The sequence below is a fragment of the Gossypium raimondii genome, chromosome 3, assembly GCF_025698545.1.
Source record: "Gossypium raimondii isolate GPD5lz chromosome 3, ASM2569854v1, whole genome shotgun sequence".
Classification (NCBI taxonomy): domain Eukaryota; kingdom Viridiplantae; phylum Streptophyta; class Magnoliopsida; order Malvales; family Malvaceae; genus Gossypium; species Gossypium raimondii.
In genome coordinates, this window is record NC_068567.1 from 4,275,207 (window position 1) to 4,292,370 (window position 17,164).

At 33.1% G+C, this 17,164-nt stretch overlaps 3 protein-coding genes and 1 pseudogene across 3 annotated transcripts; 1 reads left to right on the forward strand and 3 right to left on the reverse strand.

Annotated features, from left to right (window-relative positions):
• Positions 1 to 2,042: 2,042 nt before the first annotated feature.
• Positions 2,043 to 6,801, forward strand: LOC105796674 (protein tesmin/TSO1-like CXC 2). Its single transcript, XM_012626450.2, has 10 exons — positions 2,043 to 2,647; positions 3,567 to 3,727; positions 3,827 to 4,508; positions 4,671 to 5,116; positions 5,194 to 5,268; positions 5,399 to 5,579; positions 5,658 to 5,753; positions 5,839 to 5,905; positions 6,014 to 6,173; positions 6,261 to 6,801. The coding sequence occupies exons 1-10, from the start codon at positions 2,594 to 2,596 to the stop codon at positions 6,604 to 6,606; spliced, it is 2,268 nt and encodes a 755-aa protein (XP_012481904.1). The 5' UTR covers positions 2,043 to 2,593; the 3' UTR covers positions 6,607 to 6,801.
• Positions 6,802 to 7,202: 401 nt separating this feature from the next.
• On the reverse strand, positions 7,203 to 8,896 carry LOC128039613 (transcription factor GTE8-like). The gene is made up of 2 exons (XM_052627785.1): positions 8,586 to 8,896; positions 7,203 to 8,061 (listed from the first exon to the last, which is right to left on the reverse strand). Exons 1-2 carry the CDS (start codon positions 8,806 to 8,808, stop codon positions 7,634 to 7,636), a joined length of 651 nt encoding a protein of 216 aa, XP_052483745.1. The 5' UTR covers positions 8,809 to 8,896; the 3' UTR covers positions 7,203 to 7,633.
• Positions 8,897 to 9,586: 690 nt separating this feature from the next.
• Positions 9,587 to 11,887, reverse strand: LOC105796675 (40S ribosomal protein S3a-2-like; annotated as a pseudogene).
• Positions 11,888 to 14,655: 2,768 nt separating this feature from the next.
• On the reverse strand, positions 14,656 to 16,919 carry LOC105796677 (40S ribosomal protein S3a). Its single transcript, XM_012626451.2, has 7 exons — positions 16,759 to 16,919; positions 16,626 to 16,673; positions 16,408 to 16,513; positions 15,544 to 15,684; positions 15,282 to 15,467; positions 15,001 to 15,201; positions 14,656 to 14,892 (listed from the first exon to the last, which is right to left on the reverse strand). Exons 1-7 carry the CDS (start codon positions 16,767 to 16,769, stop codon positions 14,797 to 14,799), a joined length of 789 nt encoding a protein of 262 aa, XP_012481905.1. The 5' UTR covers positions 16,770 to 16,919; the 3' UTR covers positions 14,656 to 14,796.
• Between the last annotated feature and the right edge of the window lie 245 nt (positions 16,920 to 17,164).

Sequence of the window (17,164 nt, forward strand, 5' to 3'; positions counted from 1 at the left end):
AACTACATATGAATTGTCACGTGAATTACCATGCCAACATCATTAAAAAACAACTATTTTAGTGAAAATTTCCGTTAAAAAATGATTTACTCTTTTTGAAAAAGATAATAATCAAATTTAAATCAAATTAACAAAAAATGTGAACATTGAAGATTAAATTTATTATTATCCCAATTTGTAATACAATATTTATAATATATATGCATGTCGACATTGTTAGCCATAAAGCTAATGGTCCCCTCTCGTTAAATGCAGCATATAAAAAATAAATAATTTCAACCAATTTTATAAATTACAATCCAAGAAAAAGTTGAAAATTTTATTTTATTTTATTTTTATCTAAACAAAAAAAAAGTTTTTATGTGAACAACTACAAATTTCATTGATTTTTTTTTTGTTTTTATTTTTTTAGTAAATTACAATAACAGGGTAAAATCCGAACAATCTACGCGACTAGCGTGACTCAAGCCCATTCCACACTTGAGGCGGTAAACACCTTTGACCATAGGCCATCACATGAGATTTTTTTTGTTTATTTATATTATTACTAGAAAAATAATATCGAATAATTAAAAAAAGATTTTTATCATATTTTCAAAATTACTATTTATAATAATAAAAATGTTGTGAGTTACTATATTTATTATAAATAATGGATTTTCATAATTAGGAAAACGATGTATTTAATTACAATTAATATAATAATTTTAATATTCATGTTTAAGATTTCAATACTTTGATATTTGATATTTACACAATTAATATATTAATATATATAATTAATTAAATAATTTATTGGACCGATAAATAATTTATTAACGTCGTTTAAAAATTTTTAACTGTTGTCAACAAAACCCTCAGTAATTAAATTGTTAAAAATATATAACTGTTAATAAGCTGTAAATATGATTTTTAAAGTACCATCAAAGTTATCAAATTTACTAGGTCCGAGAAAAACAAACTGAAAATCGATGGTTAAATTCCATGGAAGGTCCTTGTATCATGTGTTATTTTTGGATTTAGTCCTTCTATTCTATAACTTGATTAATTTTAGAGGTCAAATTGTTAATTTTGTTAATTAATTTGATATTTTTTAACAGTTTGATAAATATTATTACAATTTCCTTTTTTTGTCTTTTTAAATGTGTAAAAATATTATTCAATTATACGAGAAATTGTTAATGTGTAAATGCCACGTCATTATATACACATAAATAACTTTAATTAGGATAAATTATTATAAAATTTTGTTAGGTGTTAAAATTAAATTGTAATTTTATGATGGTAAAATGTAATTTTATCATTTTAATAACTTATATCTTTATAATTTTAAAAGATTAAATCAAATTTTCATCATTTTTAGAGGAAGGCTAAAGTGTAATTTTATTTTTATTAATTTAAAATTTTAAAAATTTTAAAGGACCTAAATAAAATTTTCTATTTTAAGGCCCCTGCCACCTCCTAAGCCCTGTTGATAAACATATTATATTTATATTTATATTTGAATAAATTTAGAAAAAGAAACTGGCATATAATAAATGTTAAACAAAAATCTTTAGTATACAAGTGGAGTTTTTAGACTCTACTAGTAGGGTTAGGAGTTAACAAGTATGAATATAATAAAATATTTAAAAAAGAGATATATGTCAATATTTTAAGGTTAATTGTAGAATAAAAACAACACCTTATACTTTTTTTTTGTCTACTTTGGTATGTAAACTTGATTGCTAGATCCATTTTGATCCGTGAAATTAACAAATGTAGAAATTTGATAATGTGATACTTCGAGATTATGCCATGTCATCACTTGAAAATAAAATAATATTTTAAAATTTTCATATAAAACGTGGCACAGTCTTAGAGTGACACGTATCAAATTTTGATGGATTCCAAGTTGAAGGACTTTAGCTAAAAAAGCAAAAAAGTTCAAGGACCAAAGTGGATGTAATGATAAATTTAGGGAGTAGCCTTATTAATTTTTAAACCATACCAAATCCAACCATTACGGTAAAGTAAAAGCTCAAACAATTTTTTTTTTTCCTTCATCAATTTGTTTTCCCTCCAAAACGAATAGAAAAGAAGAAGAAGAAGAGAAAGACAATGAAAGAGAAAACAAAAAGGAAGAAAGATTATAAATAGTATCGAAAAATCCAGTAAAAAAAGTAGTGAGTGGAAGGGCAAAGAAAGGAACATGAACAACTCCGTAGAATGATGTTTCTTTTACTTTATTATAGTGTTAAAGTGAGGAGAAAAAAAATTCAGAGTTTTAGCAATGGAAATGTTAGGACATCTGTAGACAAAAGTGGGCCTCTTTCTCTTTCTTTTTCTCTCTATCTCTTTTCCCTTTGGCTGTAAATTGTAATCTAAGCAAATCTAAATTTTGGGTTTTTTTTTTTTTTTACATTCCAATATCACTGTCTCTGTCCACGAGAAAAATCCCAAGCTATCCCAATTTTCCCGCTTCTTCTTGGTGTTCTTTGTATCTTTCTTATTAGCTTGGGAGTTAAAGCAGATTGATAGAAAAAAAAAGAGGGACCATTTTCAAACAGTTTTTGTGAGAGTGAGGAGTTTTCTTTTCTTTTCTTCTGTGGAAATGATGGATACCCCAGAGAAGGCCCAGATTAGTTCTTCACTTTCTAAGTTCGAGGTAGTGATTTTCTTCAACTATTTGATCTATTTGGGGGAAGCCCTTCTTTTTGGTTTTGGTTTTTCTGATGCGCTGCATGTGTTTGGATTTTGGTCTCTGTGAGTGAGTTGATCTTCATCCTTATGGATTTTCAATTTTGTTTCCTAAAATTCCATTCTTTTGGTTGATAGTCTTACTGTGTGTGTGTGGGCGGGGGGGGGCGGCGGGGGGCGGGGGTTGAATTGTTTACTTTCATGTGAATTAGATCTCTGGGTGGAATTCAAGTTTTTGACACTGTTTTTTGCCTTCTGATTTCTGGGTTTCTTTTTTTTTCCTGCTTTTGGTGTGTTTAATGATAGGGCTTACAATTGAGTTTTTTTTTTTAATGATTTACTCTTTTTTTTCTTCAACTCATCTTTCTAGGCTTCGTTTTTTTAAGTCTTCTTTTATGTTAATTTTTTTTTTCTCTTGGCTCACAGACATTGTACTGAATTCAGTTGAAATTTTTAGTCACTGCTTTTTTTGTTCTTGTTCTTCCTCAGATTAAGGCCAAAATTGATGTAAACAGTACATTGAAGATCCATTATTTACATCTATGCTTTGCTTTGCTTTTGTTTTTTACTCACTGAACTTTTCTTTCAATAATTGTCCATGGCAGAATTGTCTTCTTTTTCCACTGAAAGTCTCTCTCTTTCTCTCTGGAAATCATAATTTTGGTCCTGATTTGAACCAATTGTTAGTTTTTTAAAGAGATTTGAAAAGATTTGCTATTGCAGCAGTATAGATTTGTCACTTCCCTGCTATTGTATTCATCTATGTTGCAAAAACCTTTGGATTTCAGATAAGCATTTGGTTTGGGTCAAAAGATGTTTTAAGGGAAATATTTTAGAACTTGATTAATTAAGCTTCTGATATTAATTTTGTAACATTTTTTTCCCAGGATTCCCCAGTCTTTAACTACATCAACAGCCTTTCCCCCATCAAACCAGTCAAATCCATACATGTTACGCAGACGTTCAACCCGCTTAGCTTCGCATCGCTTCCATCTATTTTCACTTCACCCCATGTCAGCTCTCACAAGGAATCTAGATTCCTGAAAAGGTAATGAACTAGTATTTTATAGAGTCTTGATTGTTTGATTTCATGCCTTATTCTTGTTTTTTTTAGTCGATACTAACTATTCTTTCTTTGCTGGCATAGCTATACAGATCCATTGAAACCCGAGTCGTCTTCTGCGGATGGGACTAAAGTTAGAACAAATGAGGAGGCGGGTGCGGATGCACAGGAGAATTTTGATCAAGGAGTTTCCCGGGGTGAGACTTCTTTTGAGATGCCTAATGAACCTTCAAGGATTGCAATTGGGCTGCCACAAACTTTAAAGTATGATTGCGGTAGCCCCGACTGTGATGCAACACCTTGTGTTATCAAGACAACTTGTGTCTCAGACACATCTCTCGCAATTGTTCCATTTGTTCAAGAGGCCTCTGAAAAAGGCTTATCTGATGGAGTGGAAATACGGGACACTTTCCAGGTTGAGCAAAAAAGGGATACTATAGGATCTGAGTGGGAGAGTTTGATTTCTGATACATCTGACCTATTGATTTTTAATTCCCCCAATGATTCGGAGGCTTTTAGGGGTGTGATTCAGAAATCTTTGGACCCTGGTGTTCTTATTTCTCAGTTCTCACAAGATGATATCAATGAGGCATGCCAAACTACTGTTGATTTGGACAAGTATAAAGATCAAACTGAAGGAGCCGTAGAGATGAACGAGATGAACCCTGTGAATGAAAGTTTTGAGGACGCTAGTGTGACTAACTTCATATCTGGCAGTCTGACTGATTACATGGAAACTCGCATGTCAGCCCCATATTCTTTTAAGGTAAAAGATGCTGTAATTAACAACATTCGGTGAGCTCAAGTGTAATGAGCAATTTCTTTGGTTGTTTATGCAACAATTCGATATTTTCTCCTGAGAATTAGCATGAAAGTTCTCTCTCTTGATTGGCTTTTACTGACAATGCTTTTATATGTTTCTGCACAGCCCGATTCTAATTTGCATCGTGGGTTCAGGCGGCGCTGTTTAGACTTTGAGATGCTGGCAGCTCGGAGGAAGAACTTAGATGGCGGTTCAACTACCAACTCTTCTACAGATAACAAATTGGTGCCCGGTAAGCCTGACAGTGATTCCCCAAGGTGCATTGTACCCGGAATTGGTTTGCACCTAAATGCTCTTGCAATAGCCTCAAGGGATAACAAGAATATGAAGCTCGAAACTTTATCTTCTGGAACACAAAAGCTAAGTTTCCCTAGCTTGAATTCACCCCGCACAGGCGGTGCAGAAACTGCTTATGAATCTTTGCCTTCAGCCTCAACTGAAAGAGAATCTGATGCTGTTGAAAATGGGGTTCAACTTGCAGAAGATGCTTCTCAGGCATCTGCCTATTTAGTTAATGAAGAGTTCAATCAAAATAGTCCCAAAAAGAAGAGGTATGAGAACTTGACAGTAAGTAGTTGAATGGAGTATTTGTTTTTGTTTTGTTCATCATTATTTTACGGATTTTCAGAAGGAGATTAGAGCAAGCTGGAGAGGGTGAGTCCTGTAAACGATGCAACTGCAAGAAGTCAAAGTGTCTGAAACTGTAAGTTCCTCTAGCTTTGCTTTAAGTATACAACACGCTTCTTCGTATTCCGCTTACCTCTGTGATCTTACTGGGGTGTTTTGGATTTTTAATTGATGTACTCATTTGACATTGTAACCTTCATTTTCAGCTACTGCGAATGCTTTGCTGCCGGTGTATACTGCATCGAACCGTGTTCGTGTCAAGACTGCTTTAATAAGCCTATCCATGAAGATACTGTACTTGCAACACGCAAGCAAATTGAGTCTCGAAACCCACTTGCATTTGCTCCCAAAGTGATCAGGACCTCTGATTCAGTACCTGAAGTCAGGGTACATAATAACTCTGACACTTCCCTATCTAGTTGGTTAACCACAAGTTGCTATATATAATGCCATTTATTCTTGCAGGATGACTTGATCACAACACCATCTTCAGCTCGACATAAACGAGGATGCAACTGCAAGAAATCAAATTGCCTGAAGAAATATTGTGAATGCTTTCAGGTTTTCCGCAGAAAAACCTCTCTGCTTATGTTGTTATGTTGTCCTACATAAACTGATTTAGAACTCGTTTTTTGTCGTCTTCAAGGGCGGTGTTGGATGTTCCATCAACTGCAGATGTGAAGGGTGTAAGAATGCATTCGGTCGGAAGGATGGTAAGTGTGTGCCTTTAGCTTGCATGATTATTGAATCTATTTAAAGTTTTATTATTGACCGTTCGACATTATTCAAGTTCTTATTCACTTGATTGCTTTGAAACGCAGGATCTGCTATCGTGGAAACCGACGGGGAGCCAGGAGAAGAAGAAATGGATCCTTCTGAAAAGAATGCACTGGACAAAAACTTCGAAAAGCCCGACATCTTAAATAATGAAGAGCAAAATCCAGCTTCTGCTCTCCCAACAACTCCACTACAACTTTGCAGGTTCCTTCCTTGAACTTTTTCAAGTTGTTTCAATGATAAAATCGATATCCATTGTTGCTATAAATTCAATAATATTTCTCTGCGCAGACCTTTGGTCCAACTGCCATTTTCATCGAAAAGCAAACCGCCACGGTCCTTCATTGCCATCGGATCATCTTCCGCACTGTATACTGGCCAAAGATATGGTAAGCCTAGCATCATTCGACCTCAAAACATTATCGAAAAGCATTTCCAAACTATTGCTGAAGATGAAACGCCCGAGATTCTACGAGGCAATTCGTCTCCTGGAACTGGGATTAAGACTTCATCCCCTAACAGTAAGAGGATCTCTCCTCCTCAATGCGAGTTAGGGTCAACCCCTGGTGGTCGGAGTGGCCGGAAGTTAATATTGCAGTCAATACCCTCATTTCCTTCCCTTACTCCTAAGCATTAAAAATGGGAACTTTCCAGTTTCCACAAAGTTCAGATGAAATTCTTTAAAAATCATTGTATGTTAGAGAGGCATTTGCAGTTAGGCTGTATCTGTGTAATAAACTTATTACATCTTTGCTTCCATAATGTTCAACTTCTCCTTGTATAATATGGAATGTTGCATCTTTATTTTAATGTCCAACCTCAATTTTGTAAATTTCATTATTGTTCTTAACTCCTCTCTTTTATTATCCTTGTTGGGAAATTATTATTTTTTGGCTAAAGAGTCAATCAAATTAAAATTTGATTTTGGTCTCTTTGATTATCTCTAATCAAATTAACAAATTAATAATACATTACACTCTTAAAAGAGATAAATTGAGCTTTTAAGATGACATTATTCTTAAAAGAGATACAAATTGAGCTTTAAAGATGACATTGTTTAAAAGTATATTTCATAATAATAATTTTATATTTACATTAGTAAAATTGTTTAACCCACTACCACTTCAAAAAATTTGTTTCAGCACTCTGAAAAATAATTTTATGGACTCTTCCTACCATATAATCTATGGTTCTTTTTAATTATTTAATAATATTTCAACAGATTTTTCCATATCATTGATACATAATTTTGGTAATTTTTTTTTTACCTTGAACTCTGAACTCGAAACCTGAACCCGAACTCAAGTTTAAGATTGGGTTTAGGGTTTAAGGTTCGGGTTTAAGATTTGAGGTTTCCAGATCGAGATTTTGGGTTCTAAATTTGGAGTTCGAGATTCAAGATTCGAGGTTTAAGATAAAAAGATTATCAAATTTATGTATTAATGACATGGAAAAAATTAATAAAATATTATAAAATAATTGAAAAGAAACCATAAATAATATAGTGGAAAGGGTAGATATCCTAATCCTATAATAAAAAATATGAACATATCAAAATCTGTTGAAATTTTACGTCTATAAGTTTAACACACTATTTCACCTTCCTCGATATCTGAACATACTTGTCTTCCATAGATGAATGTGAAGGATCCGCAATCCCGAACTTATTGATGAACTCTTCGACCCGTAGGACTCTCGACGTCACCGAGGTAATTCGAGGACGAAAAACATCCCATCAGAATCTCGAATTCCTTTTGAACCTCTAAATTAAGTTGAATCCCAGCAGTGTTTTCGATCTTTTCTAATGCGATCCAAGCAACTTTCCTATCCCTTTCCCGTCGCTTTTTCAACTCAACATTCACCTTCACTTCATCACCGGCAGCTTCCAGGGAATTTCCTTTTTTGTCAACCTGCCTTGTTTTGGATGTTCTCTTTTCTTGTTTCGTTTCCATTAATGGATCAACATTCAGTGCCTCCATCTTCTTCTGTTGTGCATTGAAGATGGTGTCTGCAAATCGGCTTTTCAACATCGAAGCACGGCGAAGGCGAGCTTTGTTTGAAGAAGCTGAAACTCTTTCACCATTAGCCGCATCTGTTTGCAGGGATTGAAAGGGTTTAAAATCGGATAAAACATTCTTATTCTACCATTAATACTAAAATACAGTTGTCGATTTCTTCACCGACACAACTGTAAAATAGAACGTTCATAATAACAATATATTGCAAAGAAAAGAGAAATAAAAATAAAGAACACATATTTTTTTACGTGGAAACACTTTCAGAAAAAAAAATTTGAATGATTACAAGAAGAGTTTCGACTATATCTATTTATAGTTAAAAAAAACCTAATTCTAATTAAAGTCAAATATATTATGCTAATAAATGAAAGAAAATATATTTTGTTTAACTTGACTTACAAGCAATCTCTTAGAATTTTTAACTCTACTCACGTCTAAAACTTCAAATATCAGCCACGAACGCCGCTCTCCTCTAAGATCACGTAAAATAATCATGAATAATCTTTAATCATGTTCACGTAACACCTTATACGTAGAAAATTACTACAAAAAAACAATCAATATTTATAATCTTTGATCAAAAACCCTATATACGTACCCACAGATGGATGTTTCATCAGTCCTTTAAGTATCACCGAGCACTGCGGATTCAAGGTACTGTTCACCACCGTCTTCGGCCTCTTCTCCGGCAAACCACCGTTTAGAACCGCCACTTCTGGTCTATGCTTGGAACCTACTGAGCTCTCTTTTCTATATGAAACTGACCCGGACTCGAAAGATTGTATTCCAAGAACTACGTCGATCTTTTTCATCTTCCGCATCGTTGTTTAAACTGATTTCTAGGTTTCTGGTTTTCTTTGTAATATGAATTTTATGTTTATGACATGAAATTTAAGAAACCTTGATAATTTATAACCTGGAAATTAGTCTCCTTGTTGAAGTAGAAATTATACAAGTTTTATATTAGTATATATATATATATATATATATATATATATAATTTGTTATTGAGTATTAGTTTAAGCGGCATGCGTATTATTCTCACGTAACTTTGAGTGTCTTTGAAGTGTATTATATATGAATTTAAATTTTATGCAATTTTATATATTAAATTAAATCTAAATCAAAATTCAAAGTTCATGTATCAAATTACACATTAAATTAAAATTCATTAATAATTTTGATATTTATCTCAAAATTTAACACATTAAATTTTTTTAAAATGTTATAAATATAGTACCCTCATTAAAATCAAATTATCCCTCTTTTTGTTTTCTAAATACTGAAATTTAATAAACATAAAATACAAAATATTTCTTATGACAAAATGCAATTCTACACAATTTTCTAATTGTGAATATGCAAACAGGACAGATCAATTTTAGATTTTAATGAAAAATAATTTTCATATATTGAAAATAAATATTAAATTTATACATGAATTATTTTAACGTGCAATTATACACAAAATTTAAATTGTGATTTATATGTACACATTAAACTTTAACTTCAATTTTGATTAAATTGTACACATTTAAAAAAATAAATACAAACATTAATTTTCATATTGGATTAATAATATAGTTAACATATCCAATATATCAACATAAAACGGTGCTAATTTGATAATATTTTAAGTTACTTTTTGAAAATTGACATCAAAATTTTATGTCATGTATAAAATCGTACAAAATCAAAGTTCATGTATGCCATTAATATTTATCACTTTAAACTACAACAAAACTTTTCTGCTCTTTTCAGTGTTGATTCAAGCTCCGATAAGCTCAGGGGTAGGCTCAGCCATAGTTTCATCTGCAGGCCTCTCTATTTTCACCCCAAACATCTTCAGAGTAGTCACCATGAACCTATAAATTAATCAAAGGCACTATGGAGAGGAATATATACTATAAATTCAGAGAAACATACCTCCATTAACTTCCCAAGATCAAACTTAGGAGCCTTCAAAATTTTGACTTGACGGATGAACACATTCTGCAACGGATAGATGCTAGATGTTGCCTTCTCGATTTCTTTTCCAATCGTCTCAGGGATGAACTTTTGAACCAATTCCTTCAAATCGCATGATGTTGCCTGAGCAGTCATTATCTCCCTCATCTTTCGGCGTATCTGAAAAACAAAGGCAACTCCATCATGGGATAAATGATCATTGCAGGTCCAAAGTCCCCAAGGTATGAAAAGTGAGTATTACTGTTACCTGTCTAATCTGGCTGGATTGGGCATAACATGTCCTTTTAACCTGATTTGGGCGTCTCTTGGTGAACCTGATGCAGAACATTCTAAGGGTGTAATTATCAGTTTTCACATCCACATGAGCTTCGATTAGTGTTTGCCATTTCCAAACCAATTACCTCAGTTTGTCAGTTGTAAAATTCATTCCCTGCATATTTGTCAATTTATTACGACAAGCTACACTGAAATTAATGACACAAATGAAGATGTCTATATTTATCATACCCAAAAGTTGGTCAAAACATTCTTTGCTTGAACATCTTCAGCTCTCAAACGAATCTTTCTGTAAGCATGATCCTCATCACCACCTTGGAGATCAGCCAGTGAAACCTCAAACACACGGTGTTTGAGTCCTTCTGAAGCAATCTGTCAATAAAATAGCCAAGTTCAAACCATATAAAATCATAGAAATCAAATTGCAACCATACATTAACTAAATGCATTAAGCAAGTCTAAATTCACCATGCTGTACCTACAAGCAAAGTTAAGTATCAAGAAGATTTTCGCTCATACATATGGCATATCATAAGTACAAGTAACTTGTGAAGTTATAAGTGGCAAAAATCATTGAAACCGACTAAGCATGCAAGACTGAAAATCACAAGGAGACAACAAGTTTCAAGTTCTTCAACAATGCAGCAATTATTGCATCCTCCTCTACGAAGCCCCGCTGAAGTGCAAGGTCAACATGAAATTAAAATTCGGTTCCAGACACAAGATTTCACCACTCAATAGAGAATTCTAATCATTCAAAATCAAAATTTCTCGCTATAGCATATTATGCTTTTAAAAGAAAAAGAATATTCAGCATTTCAGCTAACAAATATATCATCAAGATTCAGCAAAAGAAAACTCAATAAAACAATAGCTAGCTCAAACAAAAATGAAATCCCCACTTTTCATACAGAACAAAACAAACAACATTGAATCATCATGCTTGTAATAAGCTAGATTCTCAATGTAATCTAGATGAAACCCAGTTTCCCCACAGGTTCAAACATCCAAAAAAAACTTACATACCTTGGTACCCTGAGTACGGGTAACAAGAGTCTTCCCCACATTTCTTGAAGTAAAAACTGATGGAGCCTTGATATCACCAGTCTTTCTTAGCAAATGGATCAGCTCTAACAGAAAAACCCAACAACTAAATCAGCATTTAACCAACACATCACTCTCTAAAATACCCAAAGCATGTTTAAGGCTAAAATCGAATATATATATATATATATATATATACTCACGCCTTCTTCTTTCCTCCCTTCTTTCCTTTGGAAATCCTCTTGTTCTTCCTGCATTACAACACGAAACAGATGAGATTCAAGAAAAGAAGCAAAACCCATTTGAGTCAAAAGCGGAAAATTAAGAAATGAATACCCGACGGCCATGGTTGAAGCTCCCTGCTGATTAGCTACAAAAGAGAAAAGCAGACTGCTTGTAAACCCGGGAAAGATTTCAAAGCCCTGTTTTTCGTTATCTTGATGGATTGCTTTTTGTAAATCCAAGAATTGGGTTTTTCTAACAAATTCAGACCCTATACAGTTAAGGAACTGGATTTGATTCACTACCTTAGCTAACAGAGTGATAATTAGAGTTAGTTCATGGGTTAGGTGATTCATTTGCTTGATTAGTTTGATCCAACTTGAATCAGGTTTGGTGATAGAATTTTTGTCCACATAAATATCAATATAGTAATATATATTGTTTTATTAATTTTAAACATTAATATGGGCTTTTGGGTAGACCAAGTAGAATTGGGCTTGAAACACTTTTTTCGAATCGAGCCTTAGTCTAATTTAACCGATGGACACCTTTAATAACAATGGAGCGAAGTCTCATATTTTTATGAATGTTGAAAATATTTATATCTCGTTATATTCGTAACTACTCCACCTCAAATGATTTTAAATTTAATGTTATAAAAATATATTTATAACCTATTTATGAACATTATTTGGTTATTTTTTCTCAAATTGTAACATCCTTCACTCGCTCCGACATGCAGTACAAGTGGAAAATGTTACTAGAACACATACATATCAAAAATCTCATGATTATTTAAAATTTTAAAACTTAAAACATTTTTTATGAAATGTTAAAAGTTAGTTTAAAATATGAGGGATTAAGAAACATTTTAAAACCATTTGAAGTAATTTTGTAAGTGGTTGGAAGTGTTCGGGACCAAATACAAGTTTCAACGGGCTCAAAATTCACGAAACAATGTAGTGGCCCAAGATCAGGGCTTATGTATCGATAGATAGAATCTATGTATGATATGGGCTTAGATTTCGATTCATAGACCTTATGTATCGACACCTAAGCCAAAAATTGTAACTTTTTTTGTTACTGACTTGCCTTGTTCCAATATTTACAGTATGGGTACTGGAACCTGAATCCCTGAAGTTAAAAATTGGTCTGAAAATACTAAAAAACATACTTGGACAATTCCATAACATATCCATATATCTTAAGACATTATAGAACAAAACTTAAACACACATATAAGCTCAAAATGCAAACCTCAAAACATATTCAAGAAAATTAAGGAAGCAAATCTTGTTTCAAATAAATTTAGAAAGGGAATTTAAATTTATAAATCAAATCACAAGCACAATTCCAGCCTGTATCTTTGCGCACATGCCAAGTTCATACACAAATATAAACAAACTAAAAGAACTAAAATCTCAAACTCAAATGGCATTGTGACGCACCCGAGCTGGGATCACAAATCTTCTTAACAATAACAATCCAAAACTTACACGTTTAAAACAACTAATGCGTGAGCTTGATGAGCTCAGTAAGTACTCAAGAATCAACCTTATCTTATTTCATTATCAGTGTTGAAGGCTTAACTAATGAAGACTAACATGCGGCTCTATTAAGGCACTTTCTAATCCATTCACATAAATGAACTTTATATTCATTGCTATCGTAAGTAGAGATTCATCATTTTAAATTCTTTAAAAAAATGTGGTTCATAGTTTTACCATTTAATGGTTGAGCATTTACACATTTAGTTTAATCAACTTATAGCAACTTCATTAGGTCACAATTGATAAGAACTTAGTATCATGATTCAACATGTTAGTTTTAAGTCTTCATAAACTCTAGCAAAACATAATTTGGGTACTCGGAACTCGGCCAAATACGGCCAAAAAACACATAAATTCTTAGCCCTAAGGTATCAGATCACACCCCTCCTACACAACCAAATGTGCACAAGTACATCCATCCAAAGAGCACAAAAGTACTAAGCCTGAAAGCATCCAAGACTGCACGTGAATGTAAGGCTCGAAGGCAAAAGAAAGTGCACGCATCAGAACTCCACAAAGAACACCAAACAGAACACCACTAAGGCACATTAACACATTTATGGATCATACAGAGTCACTTTTAAGGTTTATAAAGTTCAGAGAATATTTAGTCAATCAGGCAACAAAATTATTTCACATATACATTCAAGTTCGTAGACTGATGTTGGACTCGTAAACATATTCAATTTTTCATATTATGGTTACCATGAATCAAAAGTAACAAATTCATTTATTTATTTATTAACTAATACATAGCCAAATCCGAAAAGGGGTCGTTATGGCCTCAATTATACATATTTCTACATTACTTCATATAAGTCCTCCTCTAGAATGGATAAAATAGCATATAAATTATTAAACTATTGGTAGTGGTCTAATGACACATTTTCCTCATTTATAAATATGTGTTGACTTTATCAATAAATTTACAAAAGTTAACAAGTTAATCACATATTTACCCTTTTCCACTCTGATACCATATTTCATCAATTTTCACAAATTTCAAATCACTTCACAAATATTTATTCATGACAACCATGATGTGTGGTGTGGTGGTTACTCACTTCATCCTTTAACATATAGTAGAGGGTTTGATCCCCGTTTATCAGAATAAAATACATTTCATGATCAACCGTTTACCTCCTCGGAGAACACTTACGACGAGGGGATTAATCATTGTTGTAAACAATAAATAGAAAAAGAAAAAACAGCTATTCATGACAACCAAATTTCATAACGTAATACCATGAATTATCACATTTTACAAACAAGGCTTATTAAATCATAACCTTCCAAATAACTTATTTCTTGCATTTTAATTCATATGATTTACACATAATTATTACTACGTTATCATTTCCATAATTATTTCACAATTTATCCATTTTCCTTAATCATATTAGTATAAGAAAAGTATGAGTATCCATTTCTTACTTCGGTCAAATTTACACTTCAATCCCTAAACTTTTAAAAATTATAATTTAATCCTTTTGCCACACCCTTGTTATTATGGTTCATTTCAGAATCCCTTATGACTTGCATAAGATACTTGATCCTAAGCCTACTTAATTTTAATTTGTTTATTTATCATTAATTAACTTTACTAAATTAACAAAATAATTTAAAATTTGATTAAATAAGAAAAAGGGTAACCAAGAACAAGTTCAACTCAAGCTTCCAACAAAATGAAAATGACCGACAGAAATTTTTAGTACGAAGAAACAAGGATAAAATTCAAGAAATCTTGATTTAAGCTCCAATAACCTCAGGGGTAGGTTCAGCCATGGTTTCATCCGCAGGCCTCTCTATTTTCACACCAACATCTTCAGAGTAATCACCATGAACCTAATTGAAAAACAAATAAATTAATCAAAGGCACAACAATTGCAGGCATGGTTTGAGATCTTAATCACCATTGGAAAAAGCATGATACTATAAATCAGAGAAACATACCTCCATTAACTTCCCAAGATCAAACTTTGGAGCCTTCAAAATTTTGACTTTGCGGATGAACACATTCTGCAATGGATAGATGCTAGATGTTGCCTTCTCGATTTCTTTTCCAATCATCTCCGGGATGAACTTTTGAACCAATTCCTTCAAATCGCACGATGTAGCCTGAGCAGTCATTATCTCCCTCATCTTTCGGCGTATCTGGAAAACAAAGGCAACTTCATCATGGGATTGTGCATAACAAATGTCTCCAAGGCATGCAAAGGGAGCACTATAATTACCTGTCTAATCTGGCTGGATTGTGCATAACATGTCCTCTTAACCTGGTTTGGGCGCCTCTTGGTGAAACCAATGCAGAACATTCTCAGAGTGTAATTATCAGTTGTCTTCACATCCACGTGAGCTTCTATTAATGTTTGCCATTTCCGAACCAATGACCTCAGTTTGTCAGTTGTAAAATTCATTCCCTGCATATTTGTTAATTTGTTACGACATGCAACATTGGAATAATGGTGTAAATAAAGATATTTATATCTATCATACCCAGAAGTTGGTCAAAACATTCTTTCCTTGAACATCTTCAGCTCTCAAACGAATCTTTCTGTAAGCATGATCCTCATCACCGCCTTGAAGATCAGCCAGTGAAACCTCAAACACACGGTGTTTGAGTCCTTCTGAAGCAATCTGTCGATAAAATAGCCAAGTACAAACCATATTAAGTCATAGGAATCAAATCCTAACGGTATGTTAAGCAAATTTATTAAGCAAGCAAAGTTAAATATCAATAAGAGTTTCCTTCATACACACAATATGAGTACAAATAACTCGTGAAGTTACTTAAGTGACAAAAATATTGAAGCCGACTAAGAACACAAGACCGAAAAGCACAACAAACAAGTTTTGAGTTTTTCAACAAATGATTCCCTTGGAAGGTAATTGAAGTCTCTTTCTAGAATTCCTAGCAGCAGGAACCGTTGCATCTTCCACTAAGAAGCCTCCCAAAGTGCAAGGACAACATGAAACTAAAACTCGGTACCAGACGCAAGATTTAACCATTCAATTGAGAACATTAAGCATTAAATAGCCAAATTCCTTAATATAACATATTATGCTTTTAAAACAAAGGAAAAAAAGAAGAAGTAAATTCAGCATTTCAGCTAACAAAAAGAAACCTCAATATAAGAATGGCTGGCTCAAATGGAATTCCCACATTTCATACAAACAAAACAAACAACATTAAACTTCCATTATCATCATTATTGCAAAGCTAAAACAAAGATTCTAAGCACTAAGCTAGTTTTCCAATGTAATCTAAATAAAACCCAGTTTCTCCACAGGTTTAATATATACAAAATTCTCACATACAAAGGCATTTCCAAAGGTGTAAAGAAATTATTAAGAACCAACCTTGGTACCCTGAGTACGGGTAACGAGAGTCTTCCCCACATTTCTGGAAGTAAAAACTGATGGAGCCTTGATATCATACCAATCTTTCTTAGCAAATGGATCAGCTCTAAAAGAAAAACCCCACAACAAAATCAGAATTTAACCGACCTATCATTTTATAAAATGCCCAAAGCATATTTGAAGATAAAATCAAATGAAAAAAAAACTTATGTACTCACGCCTTCTTCTTTCCTCCCTTCTTTCCCTTGGAAATCCTCTTGTTCTTCCTGCATTACAACACGAAACAAATGAGATTCAAGAAAAGAAGCAAATCCCATTTGAATCAAAACCGTAAAATGAAGAAATGAATACCCGACGGCCATGGTTGAAGCTCTCTGCTGGTTAGCTACAAAGGAGAAAGAGAGCAGACTGCTGGTAAACCTGGGAAAGATTTCAAAACCCTATTTTTCGTTATCTTAGCTTATATAACTCATTTTGATGGATTGCTTTTATGAATCCAAAGGGTTGGGTTCTTAAAATAATTTAGACCTAAAACATTTAAGGATTCGGGCTTTACAATTTTGTTGTGCAGAACTGGACCAGGTTCAGACTTTGAGCCACTACCTTAGCCCCATATTAATCATTTTAGGTTGTATGGTATGGATGACCTTTAGAGTTGTCTATAGATCGAGTGGTTTGCTTGTTCGGTTGGTTTGACTCGATTTGAGTTGGGTCCTTATGAATATTAATATAAAAATATATATCGTTTTATTTTTTT

Bases quoted from the DNA above. Each gene is read 5' to 3' on its own strand.
- LOC105796674 (XM_012626450.2), top strand. From the start codon at position 2,594: ATGATGGATACCCCAGAGAAGGCCCAGATTAGTTCTTCACTTTCTAAG. The intron at 2,648-3,566 runs GTAGTGATTTTC...TTTTTTTCCCAG, and splicing joins CTTCACTTTCTAAGTTCGAG to GATTCCCCAGTCTTTAACTA. The intron at 5,754-5,838 runs GTTTTCCGCAGA...GTCGTCTTCAAG, and splicing joins AATATTGTGAATGCTTTCAG to GGCGGTGTTGGATGTTCCAT.
- LOC128039613 (XM_052627785.1), bottom strand. From the start codon at position 8,808: ATGCGGAAGATGAAAAAGATCGACGTAGTTCTTGGAATACAATCTTTC. The intron at 8,062-8,585 runs GTACGTATATAG...CCCTGCAAACAG, and splicing joins GATGAAACATCCATCTGTGG to ATGCGGCTAATGGTGAAAGA.
- LOC105796677 (XM_012626451.2), bottom strand. The intron at 15,468-15,543 runs GTATGATAGATA...ACAAATATGCAG, and splicing joins ATGTTTTGACCAACTTCTGG to GGAATGAATTTTACAACTGA. The intron at 14,893-15,000 runs GTATGTTTCTCT...TTTTTCAATTAG, and splicing joins ATCTTGGGAAGTTAATGGAG to GTTCATGGTGATTACTCTGA.